The sequence below is a fragment of the Danio rerio genome, chromosome 2, assembly GCF_052040795.2.
Source record: "Danio rerio strain M-AB ecotype USA chromosome 2, GRCz13ab, whole genome shotgun sequence".
Lineage (NCBI taxonomy): Eukaryota > Metazoa > Chordata > Actinopteri > Cypriniformes > Danionidae > Danio > Danio rerio.
In genome coordinates this window covers 51,577,616-51,603,160 of record NC_141022.1, presented here as the reverse complement: position 1 = coordinate 51,603,160, position 25,545 = coordinate 51,577,616, and the positions used below count along the sequence as shown (strand labels likewise).

At 34.3% G+C, this 25,545-nt stretch overlaps 1 protein-coding gene across 2 annotated transcripts in view; it reads right to left on the bottom strand.

Moving 5' to 3' along the window:
• Positions 1–23,533, bottom strand: part of pitrm1 (pitrilysin metallopeptidase 1) — a 29,373-nt gene extending 5,840 nt beyond the window's left edge. The window contains exons 1-23 of one of the 2 annotated variants that reach the window (XR_015477669.1): positions 23,335–23,533; positions 20,530–20,626; positions 19,832–19,938; positions 18,502–18,653; positions 17,235–17,349; positions 17,062–17,158; positions 14,641–14,801; positions 14,437–14,563; positions 13,366–13,454; positions 13,156–13,284; positions 12,714–12,827; positions 12,518–12,614; positions 11,200–11,334; positions 9,600–9,818; positions 8,486–8,673; positions 6,350–6,479; positions 5,414–5,534; positions 3,469–3,545; positions 1,676–1,841; positions 1,495–1,595; positions 872–992; positions 336–386; positions 118–230 (exon numbers count right to left, since the gene is read on the bottom strand). Coding sequence is in view for 1 of the 2 variants with exons in the window: in NM_213487.1 (NP_998652.1) it covers positions 118–230; positions 336–386; positions 872–992; positions 1,495–1,595; positions 1,676–1,841; positions 3,469–3,545; positions 5,414–5,534; positions 6,350–6,479; positions 8,486–8,602; positions 9,680–9,818; positions 11,200–11,334; positions 12,518–12,614; positions 12,714–12,827; positions 13,156–13,284; positions 13,366–13,454; positions 14,437–14,563; positions 14,641–14,801; positions 17,062–17,158; positions 17,235–17,349; positions 18,502–18,653; positions 19,832–19,938; positions 20,530–20,626; positions 23,335–23,381 (2,603 nt within the window). In the remaining variant the exon portion in view is untranslated. 2 annotated transcript variants of the gene reach the window in all.
• Positions 23,534–25,545: the final 2,012 nt, after the last annotated feature.

The window sequence follows — 25,545 nt, the reverse complement described above, 5'->3', positions numbered from 1 at the left end:
TTATAGCTATAATAACAATAATTATTATTATTATAGTAATTTATTAAACATAAAATGTTTTTTGGCCAAATTGTGCAGTTCTATCAAACCTTTTTTTCAAGAGTGTGTTTGCTGTACCTTGCATAATCAGCATGTGTGAACGGAACCGTCCGCACACACTCACTGACAAAGTTCACATTGAAGGGAAGCTGGAAATAAGTCTTCATCTGACAGGGTTTAAAATGAGCCTCCTGACAGGACGGAAGAGGAGATGAGTAAGAATGCTGCAGATGGAGGAAATCTGAATGTTTCTGTGATGTTTCATGTAATGTATTGTAGTGTATTAATGTACTCACTGAGATGAGTTTACGAGTCGCTGCTGCTCCAGCTTCAGGACCTAAAGCTCTCTATGAGGATAAAACAGACGGTTCTTATTCATCTAAATACAATAAACAGAATTTTAGTAGATGTTAATTTGACTTATCTATGCGCATTATACACTTTCATTTTTTTAAAATTTTCATATACAGTGGAGATACAAAATAACAACTAATTAAATAAAAACTTCACAAATGCTTGTTTTATCACCAGAAATAATGCAATATTTGTTTAAAAACTGGAGGAATTTTAGTTGCATGTATGCTACGCTATCTGAGGGTTTAAAATGAAAGAGAAAACTGCAGTTTAGATAAAAAAATTTATTTCCTGTTTTGATTGACTGAAACCAAGATCAATTTACAAAGTCAATTAAAACTAGACATTAAACAGGATTTTTTCTTAATTGAATATTGCTCTTTCATTTTAAAACTCAATATCAATCTCAAACTATATTTAAACGATCTTCATCTTAAAAATACATAACGTTAATAAAATGCAGGGTTTGGTTTCTGACCTCTACAACGGATGGTCTGACAGGTTTGCGCTCCTTCCTGTTTCCTGCTATATTCCCAATAAAGCGCTCCACCTCTGCTGCTACATCAGGCATCTTCTGCGGTGTGGCGTTCAGAGCACACCTGAAACAGTAACGTTAAATTAAGCATTCATTTTTACTTAACAAACTAATTAATAAAATATATAATAAATTAATATTTTAAATAAAGAGTATTATTAATAATATTTTGTGTATTATTAATTCATACATTAAATAGCAATACATTAATGTCTTTAGACCTATTTCTTATTAATAATTATATAAAAAAGCACATTTTTAAATTATTAAGTGCCTAAATACCTTATTAATATATTTAAATATTAATATTCCTAAATAAACTAAAGAATTAACTTAAGTATTATCTATTAATACAATACATTTTTAATTAATACTTTAAATAATAACTGGTATTTAAAAAAACAATTAATACATTATATTTAGACATGTCCCTTATTAATTATTATGTAAATTAACACAAATTAATATTGTGTCTAAATAAAACGAAGTATTAATTATCAGTTAAAGTGTGAATTAATTAATAATAAAGCATATTATTGTAAAACTTCATCCACAGTGATGTTTACCTCATGTTCTCAGGATTGAACAAGTGTCTCTTTATGCGGGGAAGCTTCCTCAAAACTGACGTCAGGTCAGTCATCTCAGCTATTCTTTTCAAAAACTTGACCTGAAATTAAAACAGTGTAACTTTATGAAGCCGTGTATTGTTATCCATCTCCTAAAAACCACCTGGAGCAGGACACTGACCTGGTCCATCCCGCTGAAGCTCTCCTGCAGGTCTGCTGTGGGCGTGAGCGATCGAGCTGCTCGTGTCATTGCGTACATGTGACCAGAGTAAGAGATGCCATTGGACAGTTCCTGAGCTGACATCATCACCAGCACACGCAGACGCTCCTCGTCATCAAAACGAGGACTGAAGATTCACACAGACACACAAATGCAGCATCAGATCAAAGTGATTTATGCACTTAAGTGAATAGACTGAAAACCATAACTTTTTTTTGATTCCATTATTTTGAAATACAAAATAACATGTATTGTACAGACTTGTATCTTTTGTAAAAAAAAAAAAAAATCTTATTTGATGCAGTTTATTTAAGAATACATACACTCAGTGGCCACTTTAATAGGTACACCTGTCCAACTGCTCGTTACTGCAAATTTCTTATCAGCCAGTCACATGGCAGCAACTCAATGCATTTAGGCATGTAGACATGGTCAAGACGATCTGCTGCAGTTCAAACCGAGCATCAGAATAGGGAAGAAAGGTGATTTAAGCGTCTTTGAATGTGGCATGGTTGTTGGTGCCAGACGGGCTGGTCTGAGTATTTCAGAAACTGCTGATCTACTGGGATTTTAATGCACAACCATCTCTGAAGTTTAAAGAAAATTGTCTGAAAAAGAGAAAATATCCAGTGAGCGGCAGTTCTGTGGGTTGAAATGTCTTGTTGATGCCAGAGGTCAGAGGAGAATGGCCAGACTGGTTCGAGCTGATAGAAAGGCAACAGTAACTCAAATAACTACTAATTACAACCAGAGATGCAGAAGAGCATCTCTTAAACAACACGTCCAGTCTTGAGGCGGATGGGATACAACAGCAGAAGACCACTCTGAGTGCCACTCCGGTCAGCTAAGAAAAGGAAACTGAGGCTACAATTGGCACAGGCTCACCATCATTGGACAATAGAGGATTGGAAAAACATTGCCTGGTCTGATGAGTCTCAATTTCTGCTGCGACATTCGGATGGTAGGGTCAAAATTTGGCGTCAACAACATGAAAGCATGGATCCATCCTGCCTTGTATTAACGATTCAGGCTGCTGGTGGTGTAATGGTGTGGGAGATATTTTCTTGGTACACTTTGCATTAAGCTGAGCATTAAGCACTGAGCATTAAGTCAACGCCACTGCCAACCTAAGTATTGTTGCTGACCATGTGGGAAAGAAATGTGTGGTTATCCCTTTATGACCACAGCATACCCATCTTCTGATGGTTACTACTCGCAGCATGACGCACCATGTCAAAATGCTGGAATAACCTCAGACTGGTTTCTTGAACATGACCATGAGTACACTGTACTCAAATGGCCTCCACAATCACCAGACCTCAATCCAGTAGAGCACCTTTGGGATGTGGTGGAACGGGAGATTCACATCATGGATGTGCAGCCACAAATCTGCAGCAACTGCGTGATGCTATCATGTCAATATGGACCAAAATCTCTGAGGAATATTTCCAGTACCTTGTTTGAATCTATGCCACAAAGGATTAAGGCAGTTCTGAAGGCAAAAGGGATCCAACCCGGTACTAGTAAGGTGTACCTAATAAAGTGGCCGGTGAGTGTACGTACGTAGATTATTTTGAATAATTTTTATTAGTATATTGATTAAAAAAATGCATTCTTTTAAAATAAACTTGTTTAAATAATCCACTTAATTAATGTGTGACTAAATAATTCAGGCTTTTCAAAACAATTTTTATAAATGAACAATTTAATGACTTTCTCAAACTCTTCAGCAGATACCCAAATCAAAGACTAACCTGTTGAATAGGTCACTCCACAGCTGAAACATGTCTGGCAGATTCCTCTCCAGACAGGAAGATGACAGGATAATACCCTAAAAATGTAAGCAAAGACACAATCACACACACTCTCTCTCCAATGCAAGCAACACAAGCTCAAAAATCAGCCAGAAAATTCTCCTGAACAATCTGCAGCTTTAACAGTTTTTTGGCTATCTCTGTCTAGTTGGGTATACAAACAGCCTCATATTAATGCAAATTCTAAGGGTGTAACGGTACATATATTCATACTGAGCTATCAAAGTGGGGGGGGGGGGGTGTCAAGGTTCGGTTCATGCACTTCGATGACAAATACAGTCTGCGCAGACATGCAGTCAATGGAATTAGACAAAAAAAAACTATTACTTACAGAGGTGAAGAAGCCATTCACAAAAAATAATGTTTGGGCTTTCAGCAGAGAAATTTAAATTACACTGAACTGAACTCTGAAAACTGGACTGAAGCGATTTAATTTACTAGAACTTCTATGTTAAGCTGGTTTGACACAATCTACAATTTAAAAGCGTTATAGAAATAAACAAGAATAAAAATAAAATAAAAAAAGTGTTTTTGAGACTGGAAATGCAAAACGGTACATAAGCTCACAACACTCGTTCTGCATCAGAGTTCTTCTGATTGGTCCACTGCTGTGAAACTGACATTTTTGGTTGCTGCTGTGTTTAAAAGTATTATCTTTAAGAATTGTTTTATCTTTACACTGCGTTAAAAAAACTTGCTGCTCATGTGTGAGGTGCTGCAAAAGATGTTAGTGCATAATGGGGATGTACATCCATTAACAGCGTTCAAATAGAATAATGAAAATACACGATTCTGTCTTGTCTCGTGTGCATGCAAGTCCCTTCTATACACACACACACACACACACACGCGCAAGACTGAACAGTTGTTGTTCACTGCATTGTCTGTTATGGATGGATACAATGTTTGTATTTCCATTTAAAGAGCTTTCAGTTTTGAAATCGAGCTTAAACTTTGAAAGTTTAATACACAGTCTGATAATTATAAAGTTTTATTTTTCATTATTGTATTTTTTTTAACTTTTGCATCACTTTTCATGCTTTTCAGTTCTGTAGCTGATTGTAACAATACATTAGGCCTATCATGATATCAACGTTGTTGTTGTACAATATATTGCACCAGAACATATTACGATAAACAGGTAATGTCCTCGAGCAGGGATTCGAACTCGGGACACCCTGAAGTGCTACCTCACCATATGTCAGCGCAATAGCCTAGAGGTTAGCGTGCCAATATTTTAAGACCAATTTTAATGCCATTTATCGTACAGTATAATCCCAGAACGACAATACAATAGCATCACAATGCAAGTTCACTCCTCCAAAGAACACATCATATTTTATTCTTAAGATTATTTCATTTAATTATAGTCATTTTAACGGCTTAAAAATTTGGCATTGGAATCAGAATAAGAATAAGAAAAACAAATATTCTAAATAAATAATAATAAATGTTAAAAAAGTGCAAGGTAAAAAGTAACAGAGGCTGCGATATCTGCTACCAGATCTATTTTCAGTTGTCAGGCACCCACATGAAAATATACTATAATAATTTATAGCAAATACTTAAGAGTTTTCTTAACCTTACTGACACCTCCAACATAGATAGAGATGTAGCACAATCAGCTAAACTGTTGTTAGAATAGTTTTTTTTTGTATGGCCGACATATATTTCATCACCAAAGTTGACTGAGGTCAGTCGATATATTGATTATTGTGACAGGCCTACAATGCACTTCGGACATCTTCTGACTTCTAACATGCACTGGAAATGTGTTGCTCATGCCTGTGGTATCGAACTGTGACCCCAAAACTGAGGTATGTACTGAAACCATAACGCTACACCCCTAGCACACTCAAATGATGGATAAGGGAAAGATCAATACCTGCTCGTACAGATCAAGATCTTCAGTGTCTGGGATGATCTGTGGAGAAACAGACAGTCCTCCGGTCTTCAGCTCAATGCGCTGGGCCTGCTGACGGTAATCCAGCATCCCACTGCCCATCCTGAGAGCACATTAGTGCCATCATTTACTCTAGTTTGATTTATGTTTTAGGGGGTTTGTACAATGTGTTACAAGCTTATTGAATTTTGCACTACTTCATTTGTACTACTTAGTTTGTCCACAACACTTAACTAGGGGATTGTATTACCGTCTAAAAAGAACAGAAAAATGTAAGACTGTAAAAACAACAGGAACTCACTTTAACAAGCGCATAAAGAGATATCAGCTACTCTTACTTTAAAGGAGTATGAGAAATATATTTTAAAGGTCATAACGTCTGGAGAAAAAAAAATGGATTGTGAGAATCTTTTTAGCCAGCTGTGATTGATAACAATATCAAAATACACTTGAGAGATGTGTAAAAAAGGATACTTTAGGCTTTCTTTCTTTTTTCTAACAATCATGTTTCAAGTACAGACATTTACAACATCACACAAGATCCATTTATCTAAATAATTCTGTTCTTCTGACTGAAATTTACCACACTTTTCTTAAAAATGTGAAGTGTTTTTTTAACAAAAGCAGTAATAGTTGTTTTTTGTGCATGAAAATTAGCAGGACAAGAATAATTTATGACACTTAAGACTTGAGTACTTATGTTGAAAATTTAGCTTTGACTTTCACATGAATGAATTAAAACTTCCATACAAATTGGAAATTGTAATAGCATTGTATAATATTGCTATAATTGTAATCAATTAGAATTGCTTACTACATATACACAGTATGTTTTCACACATAACAGTTTTATGGGTATATACTGGATGATGTATATGGTATATTACAGTACATAGCAGCGATAAAGTGGTTTCCTACTTCGTAATGACGCTGCAGAACAGAGGAACGTAGATCTTGAGGTCTTCAGGGAGGGAGTTGATGTTGCTCATCGCTCTGAAATACACCATGCCGTTGGTGGGCTGCTCACAGTACTGTACAGGTACACCATCTACACACACAAAAACACTGCAGGATTTTCAAAGTAGTCGTGTCACAGATGTTTTCACACTGCATGACTATCTGAGCTAGCGTTTTGTCGCTGCTTTGTTTACACTGGGACTGGAAATTTCACACTGCATGACCTTAGAATAGGAAGAATCGACAACAACTTCGTCCAAACTACTTCTCACAACCAAAAACGCGTAGTATATCTTTTGTTATTAACTACATAATGAGAAAGAAGCCTTTAGTGGGCCAGAAAATGTACATGTTTGCTCACTTGGGTTTAAAGGGAATTAGCAATTTCTCCTCAACTGTCTTTTTTTTGACCTGGTTGTGATATTGCTCACATGACGCATCAAAAAGACATGGTGCTCCAGTCAAATTTCTGCTAGTTTTTCTTCCATTTCTTGGGTCCAAATAAACTGAAAATGAGCGCTTTAACTTCTCCCCCAAGCTCCCCCTGGCCTGCAGGTACCCACGCTAGTGGATGCTGCTCTCTCATTAGCTGTAGGTGTAGGTGACACGTTTCACACGGCATGATTTGAATCACCAACAGCACGCCAAATATCTCAGGGCATCGACTACTCATCTGAGATTTTTTCAAATCACGTCTTTGATAGTTTACACTGTGTGATTGTCACTCACGTGAACGAGCACCAATTTGCCTGTGATTTCAGGCATTTGTCAGCGATTTCTCAAAACCTGTCAGCGAGTCAAAATCGGGGCTAAAAATCATGCAGTCTGAACTCTGCTTTAGCATTCAAAAACATTTATGTTTATTTTATGTTTCAAGTAGAAACTATAAAAGAAATATTTTGATTCAAAATAGAATTTATACAGATTTTTTCGATTTAAACGTTTAGTCATTCATTTTCTTGTCGGCTTAGTCCCTTTATTAATCCGGGGTCGCCACAGCGGAATGAACTGCCAACTTATCCAGCAAGTTTTTACGCAGCGGATGCCCTTCCAGCAACAACCCATCTCTGGGAAACATCCACACACACACACACACACACACACACACACACACACACACTCATACACTACAGACAATTTAGCCTACCCAATTCACCTGTACATGTCTTTGGACTGTGGGGGAAACCAGAGTTCACGGAGGAAACCCACGCGAACGCAGGGAGAACATGCAAACTCCACACAGAAACGCCAACTGAGCCGAAGATCAAACCAGCGACCTTCTTGCTGTGAGGCAAACGTGCTACCCACTGCGCCACTGCGTCGCAACGTTTAGGCAATGCTTTGTTTTTATTCAGATGCTGCATTTAAATGGGTTTATAGAAATTTTAACAGCCCATTCATTTATTGCAGCACCAGAACAGTATTTTTATATTCTACAGGTTTAAAATGACAAAAAAAAATATTAAAATGACAAATTAAACTTTTTCTTCATAATTTTCATCGTCCTTTTACTGTACATACAGTTGAAGTTAAAATGAGTATCGGTGCAATTTTAATTCTTTTAAAATTATTTTCTAAGTGTTTCTCAAGCACGTTCCTGGAGGACCACCAGATCTGCACATTTTCCATGTCTCCTTAACCAAACACAATGCTGTGTGTGTAAACCATTATTTAAAACAGTCAAAACATGGTCAACCGTTTGTTAGAGCAGCAGTCAAAGGGGTAAGCAGGTTAATAATATTAAACTTAAAAGTTTTTTAAACTGCTTTAATTCCTGTCAAATTAAAAAAAGTAAGAATTTCACCAGAAGAAAAAAATATAGAAAATACTATGTAAATTTCCTCAGTCTGGTAAACATCACTTGGCGAAATTTGTAAATAATAAAAAAATAAAAATTACAGAAGGGCTCATAACTATGTGTGTGTTTGTGTGTGTGTGTGTGTGTGTGCATGCGTAGGTGGCGATCAATATCTAACCAAACGTGTTAAATCAAACATCTAATAAAAATGATCTAATGCTTTGAAGTATTAAATCAACAGTCCTAATATTCATATCAACTTTGCTTGTGATCTTGATGTGTCTGTGTGTGCTTTTCACCTGCGGCTCCGAGCTGTACAGGTGTGTAGGGAATGATGGGCTCGATGTCGGACACTTTTAATGCAGGCAGACATGAAGCGTCTTGAGTTGTGCTCTGAACGGCCAACAGCTGTAAACCTGAAACAACACCACAGTTAAACACACTCTCTTCAGCGTTATAGGTACCAGATTGTTATGAGTCAATGGTGCTACCATTTAGCACAAATCCAAAAAAAATCTATGATTCATTGTAATTCAAAGTCAATGATTCATTGTAATTATTTACCCTGACATGTTTACTGCTCCAAAATATTGAAAATGTTTTTCAAAATAAAATATATTGTTTTCAAAGGGGAGAAAAGTTTTAGTTTTTTACCCAGTCATTTAAAATGAATATATTTTAGAGCAGTGATCACAATACCATGGTACCGTAAAACCGTAATATTTTTAGTCAAGGTTATCATACCGTCAGAAACTTATACCGACCCAAGCCTAGTGGGTATGTACAATTCAAGAAGAATTAGTGCAAAGTAGAGCGTTGAATATGTGCAATTTTAATAATTTAATTAATAGATGACGCAATGTGCGCATCTGCAATAGTCACATCGCAAGATCTATAATGTTGAGTCTGGATTACAGTTGCCCTGAAGCCACAGAACACATGTGGTTTGTAGAATCACAGCTAAGCTAAACCATAACAGAGTGAAAGTATATCACATGCATGTGTTCAAGGCCTGTAACTGAGCATTTTAAGAGAGTTAAAAACATTTGGGCACAAAAAATAGTTTGTTTAGTGCATCATCTGTATTTAATTATTCATATGATTTATGAAAAATCTTTTTTGTCTCGTTTCTAGTTCAAATATCTACATTTCAACTTAAAAATAAGATTATTTTGATAATACCATTGGCAGATTATTTAGCTTGTTTTAAGAAAAAAAAAACTTAATTTTGACTTATTTCTTCTGAAGGTTAAACAATATTTTTACTTGATCTTTTTTTTTTTTTTTAGATATTTGGACTAAAGTATGATAAGAAAAGCATTTTGCCTTGTGATTATTACATTTCTGAACCTGAATACTGTAAGATTGCCCAGAAAACCGCCAAATAGAGCTATTCAAACCATCTTGTGACACTGTATTTAAATTATTCATATAACATTTTTTTTCAGATAAAAGAATGCATTTTTCCAGCATCGTGCAGCCCTAAACTGTACCTTTCTCATAGATGTCCTTGCGGTCTTCATTGCTGAGGATCTGTATTTTCTGCTGTAGTTTCTGTTCTTCAGCTTCAGCCTGTTTCTCCAAGAATCTCTCATCAGGGCTCATAGAAAGGGTCAGTTGATGAGTGTTATTCTGAAAGCACAGATCAACATTTTAATGCAACATACATTTACATTAAATTTAGTCATTCAGCTTTTTTGTGCTAAATTTGATACAACTTTTTAAATTGTAACATTAAACAATTAAGGAAGGCATTAAGCGACTCAAGCAATAAAAACATGCATAAAAAAATGAGATCATGAAACTAACATAATTTTCTTAAATCTAGACTAGAGCATAGTAGGGCATAGTAGTAATTGTAAGGATTTCATTCAGTTTTTATTTTTATAATGCCTTTTTATTTAATCTGTTTTGAAATTTTTTTTAGCTTATTTCTTTTATTTATTATTCTTTGGTAACTTACGGCTGCTTAGCTGAATATCTTAAGCCTGTTTACAGGGTTCATAGACATTTTTACTACTAAAATTCCAAGACTTTTCCAGGACTTTCAAGTAAATGTTTATGACATTATATATACAGTTGAAGTCAGAATTATTAGCCCCCCTTTGATTTTTTTCTCTTTTTTAAATATTTTCCAAATGATGTTTAACAGAGCAAGGAAATTTCACAGTATGTCTGATAATATTTTTTCTTCTGGAGAAAGTCTTATTTGTTTTATTTTGGCTAGAATAAAAGCAGTCTTTAATTTTAAAAACACCATTTTAAGGTCAACATTATTAGCCCCTTCAGGCTTTCGATAGTCTACAAAACAAACCATTGTTATACAATAACTTACCTAATTACCCTAACCTGCCTAGTTAACCTAATTAAGCCTTTAAATGTCCCTTTAAGCTGTATAGAAGTGTCTTGAAAAATATATAGTCAAATAATATTTACTCACATCATGCCAAAGATAAAATAAATCAGTAATTAGAGATGAGTTAATAAAACTATTATGCTTAGAAATGTGTTGAAAAAAAAATCTGCTTTCTGTTAAACAGAAAACAGGGAAAAAATAAACAGGGGGGCTAATAATTCTGACTTCAACTCTACATGGTAAATAATAAGAAAAACCATGCACGTTCAAATTTATTACAGCATGTCAAAAAACAACCATCTTTAGTTTATTTTTAAATCCATGTAAAATTGATTTAAATAAAGCTCACACAGCACTAATAATGTGCGAGCATGTGTTTGGCCAAGGACAGAAAAGAAGTAAAGACAAGTAACCTTCAATATTCAAGTATACAGATATTCGTTCAACTAATTTTCATGAAATTTTACAAAACCTTGAGGGTTTTTCTGTTTTTTCCAAAACTTTTCCAGGCCTGTAAATTGCCATTTTAAAAATCATTATTTTTTTCAGGTTTGGCATGACGCATAAACCCTGTATTTAATTACATTATTTAAATGTGCATAAAGTTTGTATTCAGTAGGTTTTGATAATATTATCAACTAAACAAATAGATCTTACCTTAAAGTAGTGCTGGACTTTCTCCTGAAGGTAGCGAGGGTTTTCCTTCAAACACTGCCGGAATCTAGACACACTTTCACTGATCTTCAGCAGCTGCACTGGATCACCATCATGATTCCAGAGGGAGGCAATATACTGCCAGACAGACAAATTAAATGTTTTTTTTAGATATACAGTAATGTGAGCTTTGAACCTTTTGAAAATTTGCATCAAATGTTAAAATCTCAAGAAAACTATTCATGGACAATGTTCATAAATGTTTGAAAAATTTACAGATTTTAAAAAATTACTTTTATTACTTTTTTTAAATATTACTTTTTAGCTTTAATGGACTCTTATTTTAGTTTTAGTAATCATAGGCCCCTTTCACACATACAGACCTTTCCGGAAAATTACCGGCAATTTTCCGGAAAGGTTGTATGTGTGAACAGGCCCTTTTTGAAAATACCGGTAAATTCGTTCTGGCTATTTTCCAGAAAGAGAAGTTGTAAGATTACCGGTAATTTCCCGGAATGCTGCGCTGTGTGAATGCAGAAGGAAGATTGCCGGACAGAGCGCGTGCACGTCTAGAATGTGCTGACGTGAGATGTCTGCTTTAGCCAATCAGAACAGTCAGACGCATTTCCGTCTGCGCGGTTTATGCGAATAAAAGCCTTTGAATATTTTCCCAGACGCGTTAAGCTGCTAGAAGTTAGTCAGATCACGTTTATATGTTCTTCTTAATGCCAACTGTGTAAATAATTATCGATAAGATGCTTATGATAAGCCGCTGTTTGTTTACCTTCAAGCTTTGCGTGTGCCTGTGAAACAGCCTGTGAGCGCCAGCACACGCACATATTATGAACATCTCGACATGAGAAAGTGTTCCTCCATATGTTTTCATCGAAGTTGTTCACAATAGTGATCATCCACAGAGTTTGTAATGTAGTCAAATGTTTAAAAAATACAAGCGCAGCCGTTTAAAGCTCATTTGTGGTGAATGATGTCAGAATTTACCAGTATTTTGGAATGGATGTGTAAATGCTCTTTTCTGGAAAAATTCTGTAACGTCTTCGCCTGTGTGAACAGCACTGTTTTTAATAAACTGGTAAAGTCATTCCGGAAATTTTCCAGATATTTACCGGTATTACTTTGTGAAAGGGGCTATAGTTCATCATAAGGGGGGAAAATAAGATTTTGGATTAACGAAACCTGGACAAGGCAGTTTTTAAATCACACTAGATTGCTTACTAATGTTTAACCAGAAAACTTGTTTTGAATTGCATGCTCTAATGATGATCAATCACACATTTATGTGCATGTCTGCGTGTTCACTCACTGAAGCGAGAGCTAGGCCGAAGCTGGTGGACTGATGTTTCATCTGAATCTCGATTTTATGCAGCAGAGCTTCAATCTGCTCTTCTTCAAAACCAGATCTGAAACAATTCATTTACATTGATTCATTTAGACGAGCCACTTTTATTCACAAGGAGAAGCCAAAACAGACCACTAAAGTAATGCCAATCGGCACTCACGCAATGATGTCATCAATGGTTTGGGCAATGATGTGTTTGACTGTCTCAGTGTCGTCCTCCGCCATGCCTTGAAGACCGATGGTGAAAGATGCTTGTCTAGTGCTGCCGTCAAACCTAGATAAATCACACTTAGAAATCAATTTCTAACTTAATTCTTTTATTTACTATTTTGAACATTTAGGGTTGCCTAGATTGTTCATTTATATCATTTAAACATGCTTAACACTTTCAGGGTCCTTAAACCTTCATTCTTTCATTTTTTTTCAACTTAGTCCCTTTATTAATCTGGAGTCGCCACAGCGTAATGAACTGCCAACTTATCCAGCATATGTTTTACACAGTGGATGCTCTTCCAGCTGCAACCCATGTGCCTAAATGCCTTCTGTGACAATATAATCACATAACAGAACTATTTAAACTTATAATCTTATAATCAACAGACCCTGCAGAGGAGGAGAAGTCTGAGCCGATCTTGGGCTCAATTAGGGCTTTGTAGAAAGGAGAGTTTGGGCCAGACATCATGAGAGAGGAGAGGAGGCTCAGAGTGAACATCTCGAACGTGTCTGTGATGCTGAAACACATAGAAGAGACAGTTAAATGTCAGATCTAAGACAATCAAACTACAAAACAAGTGTAAATGTTAGTTTCTTACTCTCCCAGCAGAAAGCTCATGCAGAGTGTGTTCTGCTTCACAGGGTCTGGAGCAAGAGCGTCAGGCCTGCAGCTCACATGATCCATTCTCTGAAGAAAAACACAACAGGACAGACCTCACAAAGCAGTTTGTAAAGCGTGTTTTATCAGGTTGAGTTCTCTATAGTGATGGCTGCTTTCAAAATGCATGAAGCTTTGAAACATTTACAAATCTCTTCAAATCAGTGGATTGGGGTTTATTTAAACTTAGCTAGTCACATTGATTGTCTTAGTGTTTGAGTTTCTTTCTTCCGTTGAACATAAAAGACATTCTGAAAAAAGCTGGAAGCCTGTAACCATTGACTTCCATAGTCATTTGTGCTACTTTGGAAGTAATTACAGTTTCCAACATTCTTCAAAATATCTTCTTTTGTGTTCAACAGAAGAAAGAGTAAATTTCTGAATACAGTATGCTTTTTATTACTTAACAATTAATTAACCTAATTTAGGGGTTGGTAGCACGATCGCCTTACAGCAAGAAGGTTACTGGTTTGAGCCCCAGCTGGGTCAGTTGGCATTTCTGTGTGGAGTTTGCATTTTTTCCCCGTGTTCACATGGTTTTCCGGGTGCTCCAGTTTCCCCCACAGTCCAAAGACATGAGTTATAGATGAATTGAATAAACAAAATTGTCCGTAGTTTGTGTGTGTGAATGCAAGAGTGTATAGGATGCGGCAGAAGGGCATCTGCTGTGTAAAACATATGCTGGACAAGTTGGCGGTTCGATGGTAAGCCGAAAAGAAAATGAATGATAGAATAACCTAATTTATCAAGCCCTCCCTAATAATAAAAAACAAGCAGTATAAAATACTAAAAGAACAAAAATGTAGCATTATTTACTTATTTGTAGACCACCTTTAATAATATTTAGTTCTGTGAAAATATTTGAAATAGTTCTGTTTGAAAGATGTGCATTTACGGTGTGTTAAGCTGTTGCAGTTGTTGTTACAATTGATTTAAAGAAGCTTAATTTCTCCCATTACTATGTCTTTGTTAATTTTACAGGTCTTTCGAATGTGTGCGATGTGTAACATACAGGTTTGTCCCATGGCGTCTGAGGAGGAACGGCAGTGTTTGGTTCAGTTCTCTCAAATTTTGACAAAGCCTCTTCTTCAATCTGCTGCAGGTGCTGCTCTAATGGCAAATCCCCATATGTGAAGAAACTGCAACAAACACAGGCAATAATCAGTACGGTCTACTTTGTACAAACATGCATGTTTAATGTGTTTAGCATGTGTACCGTGCATTGCTGGGATGGTAGTGTGTGGCGTGGAAATGTTTGAGCTGTTCCCAGGTCAGCTCAGGAATAGCGAGCGGTTCCCCTCCAGACACCACAGAGTAAGTGTGATCCGGGAGGAGTTTATTCTGCAGGTGCTGAGCGTACAGACGCTCATTATCAGACTACACACACAACATTTGCAAGAGAAGGATAACAGATTGTTAGTCTCAAAACATCAACCTCTAATCAGTGTAAATATGACTCCAACAAGAACATTAGAACAGAGGCATTGAGCCATGCATATATGAGGGTGCACTAATATTTCATATTTTATGGTATGGCACAAAGCTTAGAAAGTAGTGTTTTTATAATTATGACAGCTAAATTACTAAAACATCTTCATTTAGTAAAGTCTCACAAAACTGCATGTTAATAAATAATTAAGTTTAAATATATGGCAAAAGTGTAAATTGAAATTTAATTTGGGAGTAAAAAAAAAAAATATATATATATAATTTTTTTTTTTTTTTTAATACAACAGTTCTGTCTGGTTCTTGAATCCGATTGGCTGATAGCCTTGTGATTTTCTGCCAGTAACAGCACTAGTACAGCCTCTTCACCCAAGGGTGTTGTGTCTTACTCTGACCACATACAGCAACAAGCAGAGGACACTCTACAGTTCACAAATATTGTTGCTGTTGGACAATATAATGTACTTTTGAGGCTTTTTTTGGTCAAGAATGTAGTTGTTTAGATTGCAGCTATGCAGTTTATTTATAATAATGGTGCCTATTTTAAATATCTATAATATCAGAGAGACCATTAGCCTCTCTCTAAGCAAAGACAGTTGACAATGTTAACGATGGCGACAGAGACCGCATAATAAGCCCAAAGAGAAAGACAACATGATTTTAAACAACAGCTGATCAAATCATTATTAAACTGTATTGCTGTATTTACACTTCAGTAATATTGTGATTTCCTGATTGCAACAGAGAAATATTGAGAAACCTCTGTAGACTGATGGCATTTTAGTATATATCATATATCAGACATTACGCTAGAGAATCATTCAAACACTAGCTCTAAAGTGATGTTAGTGAATGAGCAACAGTTTCTGCTGTTCTGACATCAGCTGCAGATGTGAATGAATGGTGGAAAAAGTAGTTCTTCTTACAAAAGGATTTAGAGACTCTGTGTTTGATTTACTTCTTTATATATATATAATCTTTTAAATTTTAATAATTCACTTAATAAACTACTTTGTTTTAATATCTGTTTATATAACTACTCCTGTTTCTATATATTTTTAATGTTATTATTAGAAAAAAGAAAAGAAAATTCTATAATTTTATAAAAGTGGCTATGGACAACAAAACCAGTGTTGATGGATTTATGCATCATCTCAAAGCAGAATAAATAAGCTTTCTGTTAATGTATTTTTGGTTTAAAAAGGGAATAATTATTGGTAAAAAATATACTAATATATATTTTTCTCCTTGTATTACATGTAGTGTGGGAATTTCTATTATTTCCCCAATTTGTATGTTTTGTTTCCATGCATCTTGTATAGTGTTAGAGTAGCTAACTAATATATGGTTTGTTAAAACAGGACTATATTTGGCTGAAATTCATTAATTTGAAAATCTAGAATATGAGGGTTGAAAAAAAAATGAAAATAGTTTTTAAAGCTGTCTAAACAGAGTGCTTCTCAATGCACATTTCTAATTTTAAAAAGTGTTGATATATTTGTGGTATATTTACTAAATATCAGGGTTCATACACATTTTTACTACTACTAAAATTCAACGACTTTTCCATGACTTTCAAGTAAATTTTCATGACCTAATGTTTCATATAATGTCTACGTGCACTTGGTAAATAATAAGAAAAACAATGCATGTTCAAAGTTATTATAGAATATCATAAAACATGCAACAATCTATTTAGTTTAAATGAATATGTATATCTATATAAAATTTATTTAGATAATGCTAACATAGCCCTAATAATGTAAGAGCATGTGTTTGGACATGGACAGAAGACAACTAACCCATATTGAAGTATACAGATATTTGATTCACTAATTTCCATTACTTTTCTAAAATCTTGTAGGTTTTTTTTTTTTTTTCAGATTTTCCAAAACTTCCAGGTTTTTCATGACCGTATGAATTCTGAAATATATTAATTTAAGATGATCTCTACTTTATATTCTAATGATTCTTGGCATAAAAGAAAAATCTATCATTTTGATTCATACAATGTATTTTGGGCTATTGCCAAAATTGTATCAATGCATCATAACATAGAATGTCTTCATTGTCACTTGTTTTACGTAATGCATCTTTGTAGAATAAAAGATCATCTTAAAAATTGTAAAAAGCTCTGCATATATTACTGATATATTCTTGAAATCTGAACAGGACATGGAAGTTTTCTTACAAACACTCCCTTCATCTCATTGAACACCACACCCTTGAACACCAGAGGACTTGAGGGGTCAGTGGGGTTCTCATGCTCCAGCCTCCAGCCCTCCTGCCTGAAAAACACAAACATCTTCTCAAATTCATGCAGAATTAATTGTGGAAAAGCTGAGTATGTTTCAGAGCGTTAACCAGAAGTCCAGCTCTCTGAGACAAGGGAAGAAGACAGCGTCCAGATAGACTGACAGGAGGTTCTTGAAGTCTTTGGCATTCTGGGTGGAGAACGGGTACATGGTGTAATCGCTGGCTGAAGGAGAGATTAAAATCATGAGAAAGATAAACCACACATGCATATGTTAGCTTAAAGGGATGGTTCATCCAGAAATTACAATTGTGCCATCCTTTACTCCTTCGCTTATTCAAAAACCATTTCTTACACAGGGTTCTGACCTTTCCAAAGTCAAATTCAAGAACTTTTCAAGCACTTTCCAGGTACATTTTCGAAATTTAGAAGTGTGGAAATTTTTTTAATTACACATATATACATAATTCATATTGTATCAGATGCTATTTGTTATAGTATAGTATTTAAATCATAAATGCATATTTATTTTAGTTTTATGCATTGTTCATTCATGAAGTCTCCCACAACTTAATGAAAGGGCGCACATAAACAACAACAAAATAATAAAACAGCCACATCACGCTATAAGCACATGCTCCAACGCTTTCATTTTATGCAAAAGCACATACAATATTGAGAAGACTATTTTATTTCATTTAAATAAGTTATTATTATTATTATTAGTACTATTATTATTATTATTATTATTACATGTTTAGTAAGATATATTATTATGAAAGCCACACAATTACACTAAGCAATTTCAAGGACTTCTAAGCACTTTTCATTTTCATGCATTTTTAGCATTTCCAGCTCCCATACAAACCCAGTTTCTTCTGTCAAACACAAAAGAAGCTATTTGGAAAAATGCTGGTAGCTGGTACCCATTGACTTGCTAAGCAACTTTTTTTTCATTTTATACTTCCTACTCAGTGGGTCCCAGCAACCAGCATTTTTCAAAATATCTTCTTTTGTGTTAAAGAGCTCACCAAAACCTAAAAATGTGCTTATTTACTCCCTCAAGTGGTTCTTTACTTTAAAGAGTTAAACACAAACACAAAAGTAAACATTTTGAAAAATGTCAGAAACCTGTAACCATTTACAATGGTTTTAAAAGTAACTGTTTTTGTGATCAACAAAAAAAGAAACTGCAATCATTTTTGACAAGTGAAAGTTGAGTAAATAATGATAGAATTTTCAGTTTTGGGTCAGCTATCCCTTTAAACAGAGGAAAGAAACTCACAAAGGTTTGAAGCCACAGGAGGAAGAATGGAAAGAGGTCATTTTCATTTTTGGGTGAACTATCCCTTTAAAAACGGACTTTTGGGGAAGTACCTGTGAATGCATTCATGAAGGTGGAGAGCGAGCGGTTGAGCATCTTAAAAAAGGGGTCTCTGCAGGGGAAACGCTGAGAGCCACACAGAACGGTGTGCTCCAGGATGTGAGGAACACCAGTGCTGTCCATTGGGGTGGTACGAAACTGCACGCTATAAAAACACACATTCAAAACACACAGGCAAAGGAATGTGGACATCAATGGGGCATAAACACAGACAGACACACATATAAATGTGCACATCAATCAGGTATAAACAGACTGGACACTTTATTAGGTAAATTGAGTAGATTTAATTTTACTGAAATGTCTTGTATTTACTGTATATTTACATTCCTCTTGTAGAGTTTTTGTTATTTGCATTGACTCAAGGTCTGAGAGTAATGTAATTTCAATTCTCTGTATGTCTGTACATGTGGCAGAATTGACAATAAAGCTGACTTTGACACTTTGATCACTTTAACTGCATATTTATGCAAAAATTAAATCTATCAATTACATGATATGAACTAAATCCATTTAGGAATGCAGATGTGATCAAGATTATCGGCTAAAGTTTAACCTGAACATCAGATTTGTTTGATTTTTTATTTTTTTTATTTCCACAAAAGCAACTATTTCATGGCAAGATAAACATAGATAAAACATATTACACAATACTAACAACCTCATAATTCAATAAGGGATGATAAAATAAAAGGATATTAAAAACATTAGATATAATTTTTAGTTTGAAAAATGACTAACTTTTTATAACTGAGCATCAGTAGTGTAGGTGTTGGTGCAAGATGCAGTGACTAATTTGCATATGCATGAATCCACACAAACCAAATAAGGTAAGGATGCAGTACCATTAAAGTCATTTTACGTGGTAAACATTATTTTCACAGAAAAAAAAACATCTAAGCATGTTATTTTTCATTTTTGACCACAGGGGAACTTTAAATTCTCTTTATTCTTAAAGTCTATATTATTTACTGACATCATGGCAAAGATAAAATAAATTAGTTATTAGAGATGAGTTATTAAAACTATCATGTTTAGAAACGTGTTAAAAAAATCCTCTCTCCGTTAAACAGAAATTGGGGAAAAACAAAAAGGGGGGCTAATAATTGAATAATTCTGACTTCAACTGTGTGTGTGTGTATATATTATATATATATATACACATTTTATACATGTATATAAAATAAACAAATAAACATACACAGTACACACAAGATACGCAAATACAAACCTTTATTTTGAATGCGATTAATTTTTGGCCAGCACTACTAATAGTAATATACAATTACAAACACAGAACATATACACGCACACACACAGTACCTGAAGAGGTTGTTGGAATCATCTCGGGCTGCATGCAGATATTGAGCTCCTGTTGCATCATGGGAGAGTTTAACAGCTGTGAGAAACAAATCTGGCACTGCTGTTACCTAAACAATCAAACTCAGTGTTAGCAGTCATAAATGTCCAAAACAGCTGTACAGGTCTAAATGAGGAGCATCACCTCTCAGTCTGAGAGTTACAGTGTAATATAAAGACAACTGACCCTATAAAACCTACTGTATCTTATTTAATGCATGAATTTACTGAAATATTTATAAATATATATTTTTATTAGTTAAATAATATTTAAGTAAAAGAACAATCCCAGAAACGTTTATACATACACCATCATATTCATAACTTTCCCAAACATTGAGCCTTTTGAATGTTGCAACAGGCAACCACTGACTTCCAAAGTTAAATAAAATTCAATTATTATGACAAAAAATAGTATAGAGGTCAGTGATTAGAAGTTTCAAACATATTTTGAAAAATAACTTATTTTAAGTACGACAAAAAACAAACAAACACTCAAACATATTTGTGAAATGTGAATAAATGATCAGTTTCATTTTTTGTGAACCATCCTTGCCCTTTTGTCTTGGCATTACAGTAACTATAAGACTAAAAAGGTTTTTTAAACTCCTGCTTTTCTGTGTGATACAGGTATTTCATGATTTGTTTAGTCATTTCATTACCTCTTTAACAGTGAAGTTATGTATCTTCTGTCCCACAGTGTATTTGAGGGCTTTCTCTACAGCAGAGCTCCCTCTCGAGCTCCATGAGCCCTGAAAACTACAAACATTCATTATAAACTACAGTGTTAAACATGACTGATTGAGGTAAAGTTGGTTTTACATTCGCACAGTCATTCATTTTTAAACAGTGACAACTTGTGACACGCTTCCTACATTGTTTGCCATGCTACTTTGAATATGCGGTCAGAGATCTCATGTGTAACTTCAAAGCAACTTTAGCACTGTTAGATTGACTGTGAAAGATTTTGTACTTTAATATTCATTGGCTGCTAATATAATTTCATGATTTATTTTTGCAAAGAATACTTTGCTGAAATTATATTATTAACAAGTCAGAATGTGTGAATATAAAACCAACTGTACCCCGCAGAGTTTAATATGGATTCAGTACGGTTTATAAAAGACAACAAAGGCATGACGGTAAAAAAGAAAGCTTGTGCATCATTGAGAATAACATTTAGACAATGTTACAGTTGATTTGGTTTATTTATCTCAAATGGTGTCAGATATATATTTATTTAAGCGTTTACAGTGTCTCCAATATACTTAAAATATGGATTTAGTACCGCATATAAAACACAACAAAGACATAACTGTAAAAAAAAAAAGCTTGTGCATCATAGAGAATAATATTTAGACACGTTTACAGCTGAGTTAATTTCTTTATCTAAAATAGTTTCAGAGTTTAATTAATTTAAGCGTTTACATTATATCAGATATTGTAAAAATATGGATTCAGTGCTGTATATAAAAACAAAAAAATCATGACTGTAAGAATCAAAGCTTGTTCATCATAGAGAATAATATTTAGAAACTTTTAGAGTTGATTTCAATAATTATCTCAAATAGTGTCAGAGTTTAATCCATTTAAGCGTTTACAGTGTATCAGATACAGTGAAAATATGGATTCAGTACTGTATATAAAAACAACAAAGGCATAACTGTAAAAATCAAAACTTGTGCATCATAGAGAATAATATTTAGTCACGTTTACAGCTGAGTTAATTTCTTTATCTTAAATAGTTTCAGAGTTTAATTAATTAGAGAGAATAACATTTAGACTATTTCACTTCCTAATCTGCAATTGCATCTCTGGATATACCACTAACTGTACTCAAAAAAAATTTAAAATAATAATAAAAAAAATTACTAAAATTTAACTAAAAAAAAAAACATTTTACTAAATTACTAAAAAATTACTAATACTTTCCTTAGACTTTACAGAGCTGAAACTTGCCTATAGCACGTATTTACTGTTGCTCTTATAGTTGTGTAAATTGCTTCCTTGTCCTCATTTGTAAGTCGCTTTGGATAAAAGCGTCTGCTAAATGACTAAATGTAAATGTAAATTTAAGCGTTTACAATATATCAGATATACTGTAAAAATATGGATTCAGTACTGTATATAAAAACAACAAAAGCATAACTGTAAAAATCAAAGCTTGTGCATCATAGAGAATAATATTTAGACAATTTCAGAATTTATTTAATTTCTCTATCTCAAATAGTGTCAGTTTAACTCATTTAAGTGTTTAAGTGTGTCTGAAAAACTAAAAATATAAATTCAGTATTGTATATAAACACAACAAAGACACTAGTGTAAAAATCAAAGCTGGTGCATCATAGAAAATACTATTTAGACAATGTTAGAGTTGATTTAAATACTTTTCTCAAATAGTGTCAGAGTTTAATCGATTTAAGTGTTTACAGTGTACTCGACTTAATGAAAATATGGATTCAGTACTGTATATAAAAACAACAAAGGCATAACTGTAAAACTCAAAGCGTGTGCATCACAGAAAATTTTAATGTTGATTTGGTTTATCAAATAGTGTCAGAGTTTAAATAGTTATTACAATTTTACCTTAAAAATTACTTTAAAAATATTATAAAATAATTAAAGTGCTAATTGCAAAAAGCAGAGTATTGTGCAATAATGATTTCCTGAACCTTTTGGTACTAGTTTTGTTGTATAGTTTCTTATGGTTGAATTGTTTATTTCATTCATATGGTTATTTTTTTAATCGAGAAAGTAATTCCTGAGCAACATAAAGAGCACACATTTATGTCTATCTGAAGTAGTTTGGGCTCAATCTATAACAGGAGAAAAGAATTAATGGGTTTGAAACCGAATGTCTAATGAATGTCAAACTAATTTTACCCCCGAGTTTTTTTTTTCATTTTTATTATTATGCTTTATTATTTTATTATTATGCTTTAAACAACACATACATGACAATACTGTAAACAAAATAATGTCAGGTGATAGAAGGTAAATAAAATAAACAAACAAATAAACCAAACAAACACAAAAAACAAGAGTATAATTAACTAAACTTCTTACAATAACAAACAAGCAGGACCTTCACAAGAATCAAACATTTTGAAACTACAGCAGGACAGTTTTATTGGCATTACCACTATGCTGAATAGTACAACAGTAATTTTTCAGTTCATTACAAAACAAAGTAAAACAGTGTCTTTTGTTGGGAAATTTACACTTATGAATATGAAACTTGATCAATAAAATAAACCCCTGAGGTTTATGACTGAGCTTTCCTATTGGATTACATCACATATATCAAAACAAGCCAAAGCTACACTTATAAACATGATGACAGTTAGCAACAATGACTTGCACGACAACATAATGACCACTAACACATTAATGACAGGCTAAATGAACCCTCACACACGTCTGTAACAGAAGTTTAGGTTCACAGAGATGTCTCACATGATACTCACCTCAAATTTGTGAGCTTTGTGATGATAGTCTTACTCTGACGAAACATTTTAGATGGTCAAAAGTACTGTCTCTAATTATTACAGTGATTTCCGTGCTGATTTAAATGTTAAAACACATCATATTTAACTGCTAGCGGTCATATTTTCTTTACAACTGAAGTTCTGTCCTTCCATGCTCCATGATGTACACCGCGCATGCGCCGTAGACACAACCACCGTATAAACAACGCCGCTTCTCATTGGTTGCAACAGAAGAAGAGCACATTTGATTGATTTCTGCAAAGTCACTGCATGTACATAATAAAAGTTTGACGAATTAAGTAAAAACGTCAAATTATGTATAAATACGAACCTAAAAACTGACGTTTATTCAGAATAAAAGGAAAACTGAGTTTTTTTGTATTACTTTACCGAACGTTTTATAAACTGTCCAGCAGATGTCAGGAGAAGCAGGCAAGCATAAGGTCAAGTAACGTTAAAAGAAAGGGAGTGAACGCGAAAATAAACTACTTTTAGGACATGTAGGGAGTATTTATCTATTAGGGTGAAATATTGTAATACGTTTTAAAATGATAAGGTGATTGCTGGACTCTTGAAGGGAGTTTTCCCTCATAAAAAACACATAGAAATACTGGTTTCATCCCTAACTCGATAGTTGGTAAATTCCTCTTAAAATCTGTTTTACAGATAAATAAATTGTTGTTACAATAAAAATAAATTAATTCAATTAAATTATTGAAATAAATGTAGATTTAAGAAAGTATATTGTGCCATCTCATGCTATTTAATCATATTATAATACATTAAATATTCTGATTGGAAATAAATGTCTATATTAGTTTTCGTTATTACAGATTTGTATTATTTATTTTATTTGTATTAGCTTTTTTGCAGATATATATATTAGAATGTTACTGAACAACACATTAAATATGGAAGGCATCTATTCTGATATGTATGTACACATAAACACTACCTGACAAAAGTCTTGTCGTCAATCCCAGTTATAAGAGCAGCAAATAATAACTTGACTTCTAGTTGATCATTTGGGAAAGTGGCAGAAAGTAGATTTTTCAGATGAATCATCTGTTTAACTGCATCCCAATCATCACAAATACTGCAGAAGACCCATTGGAACTCGCATGGACCCAAGTTTCTTATAGAAATCAGTTAAGTTTGGTGAAGGAAAAGTCATGGTTTGGGGTTACATTCGGTATGGGGGTGTGCAAGAGATCTGCAGAGTGGATGGCAACATCAACAGCCTGAGCTATCAAGACCTTTGTGCTACCCATTACATAACAAACCACAAGAGGTAAAATTCTTCAGCAGGATAGCGCTACTTCTCATACTTCAGCCTCCACATCAAAGTTCCTGAAAGCAAAGAATGTCAAGGTGCTCCAGGATTGACCAGCCCAGTCACCAGACATAAACAATATTGAGCATGTCTGGGGTAAGATGGAGGAGGCATTTAAGATGAATCCAAATAATCTTGATGAACTCTGGGAGCCTTGCAAGAACGCTTTCTTTGCCATTCCAGATGACTTTATTAATTAATTAAGCGATTTGAGTCATTGCAGAAATGTATGGATGCAGTCCTCCAAGCTCATGGGAGTCATACACGATATTCATTCTTTTTCCACTGCAGCATGACCTTATATTCTATACTGGACATTATTCCTGTTAAGTGACAAGACTTTTTGTCTAAGCAAAGCCAGGTCTTAGTGTCCTAATTAAATAATTAAAAATCAAGGCATGATCATATTTTATTTTGATAAAATAAGTGTAATCTAGAGGCCTTTGCCTTTCATGCCACTTCTGACACCAAATCATAAACTAGAAGTCGAGTTATTAATTGCTGTTCCTAAAACTTGAACAGACGACAAGACGTTTGTCAGATGGTGTATACTGGCTTCCCAGCTGAAGCAATAACTCCTCTTTTAAAGATCTTTTCTCCCCATTCCAGTTGGTTTAAAGTGTTTTTCCCAGTGTTTGTGTGTGAGGGTGGGTCTGTAGAGCATCTCCTTCATCTTACTGATGTCTGTTTTAGGTTCATGCGGAGGTAAAAGTCTGTGAAACACTCCCATGAACTCGCAGTACTGAACATTTGTTGTAACATTGAACAAAGTGCATCAGATTTTTGTCGACACAGTGTCTTTGTTTACTGTTTATACACAGTCCTCCTGTGGATTTCACTGACACAGGATACCAAAT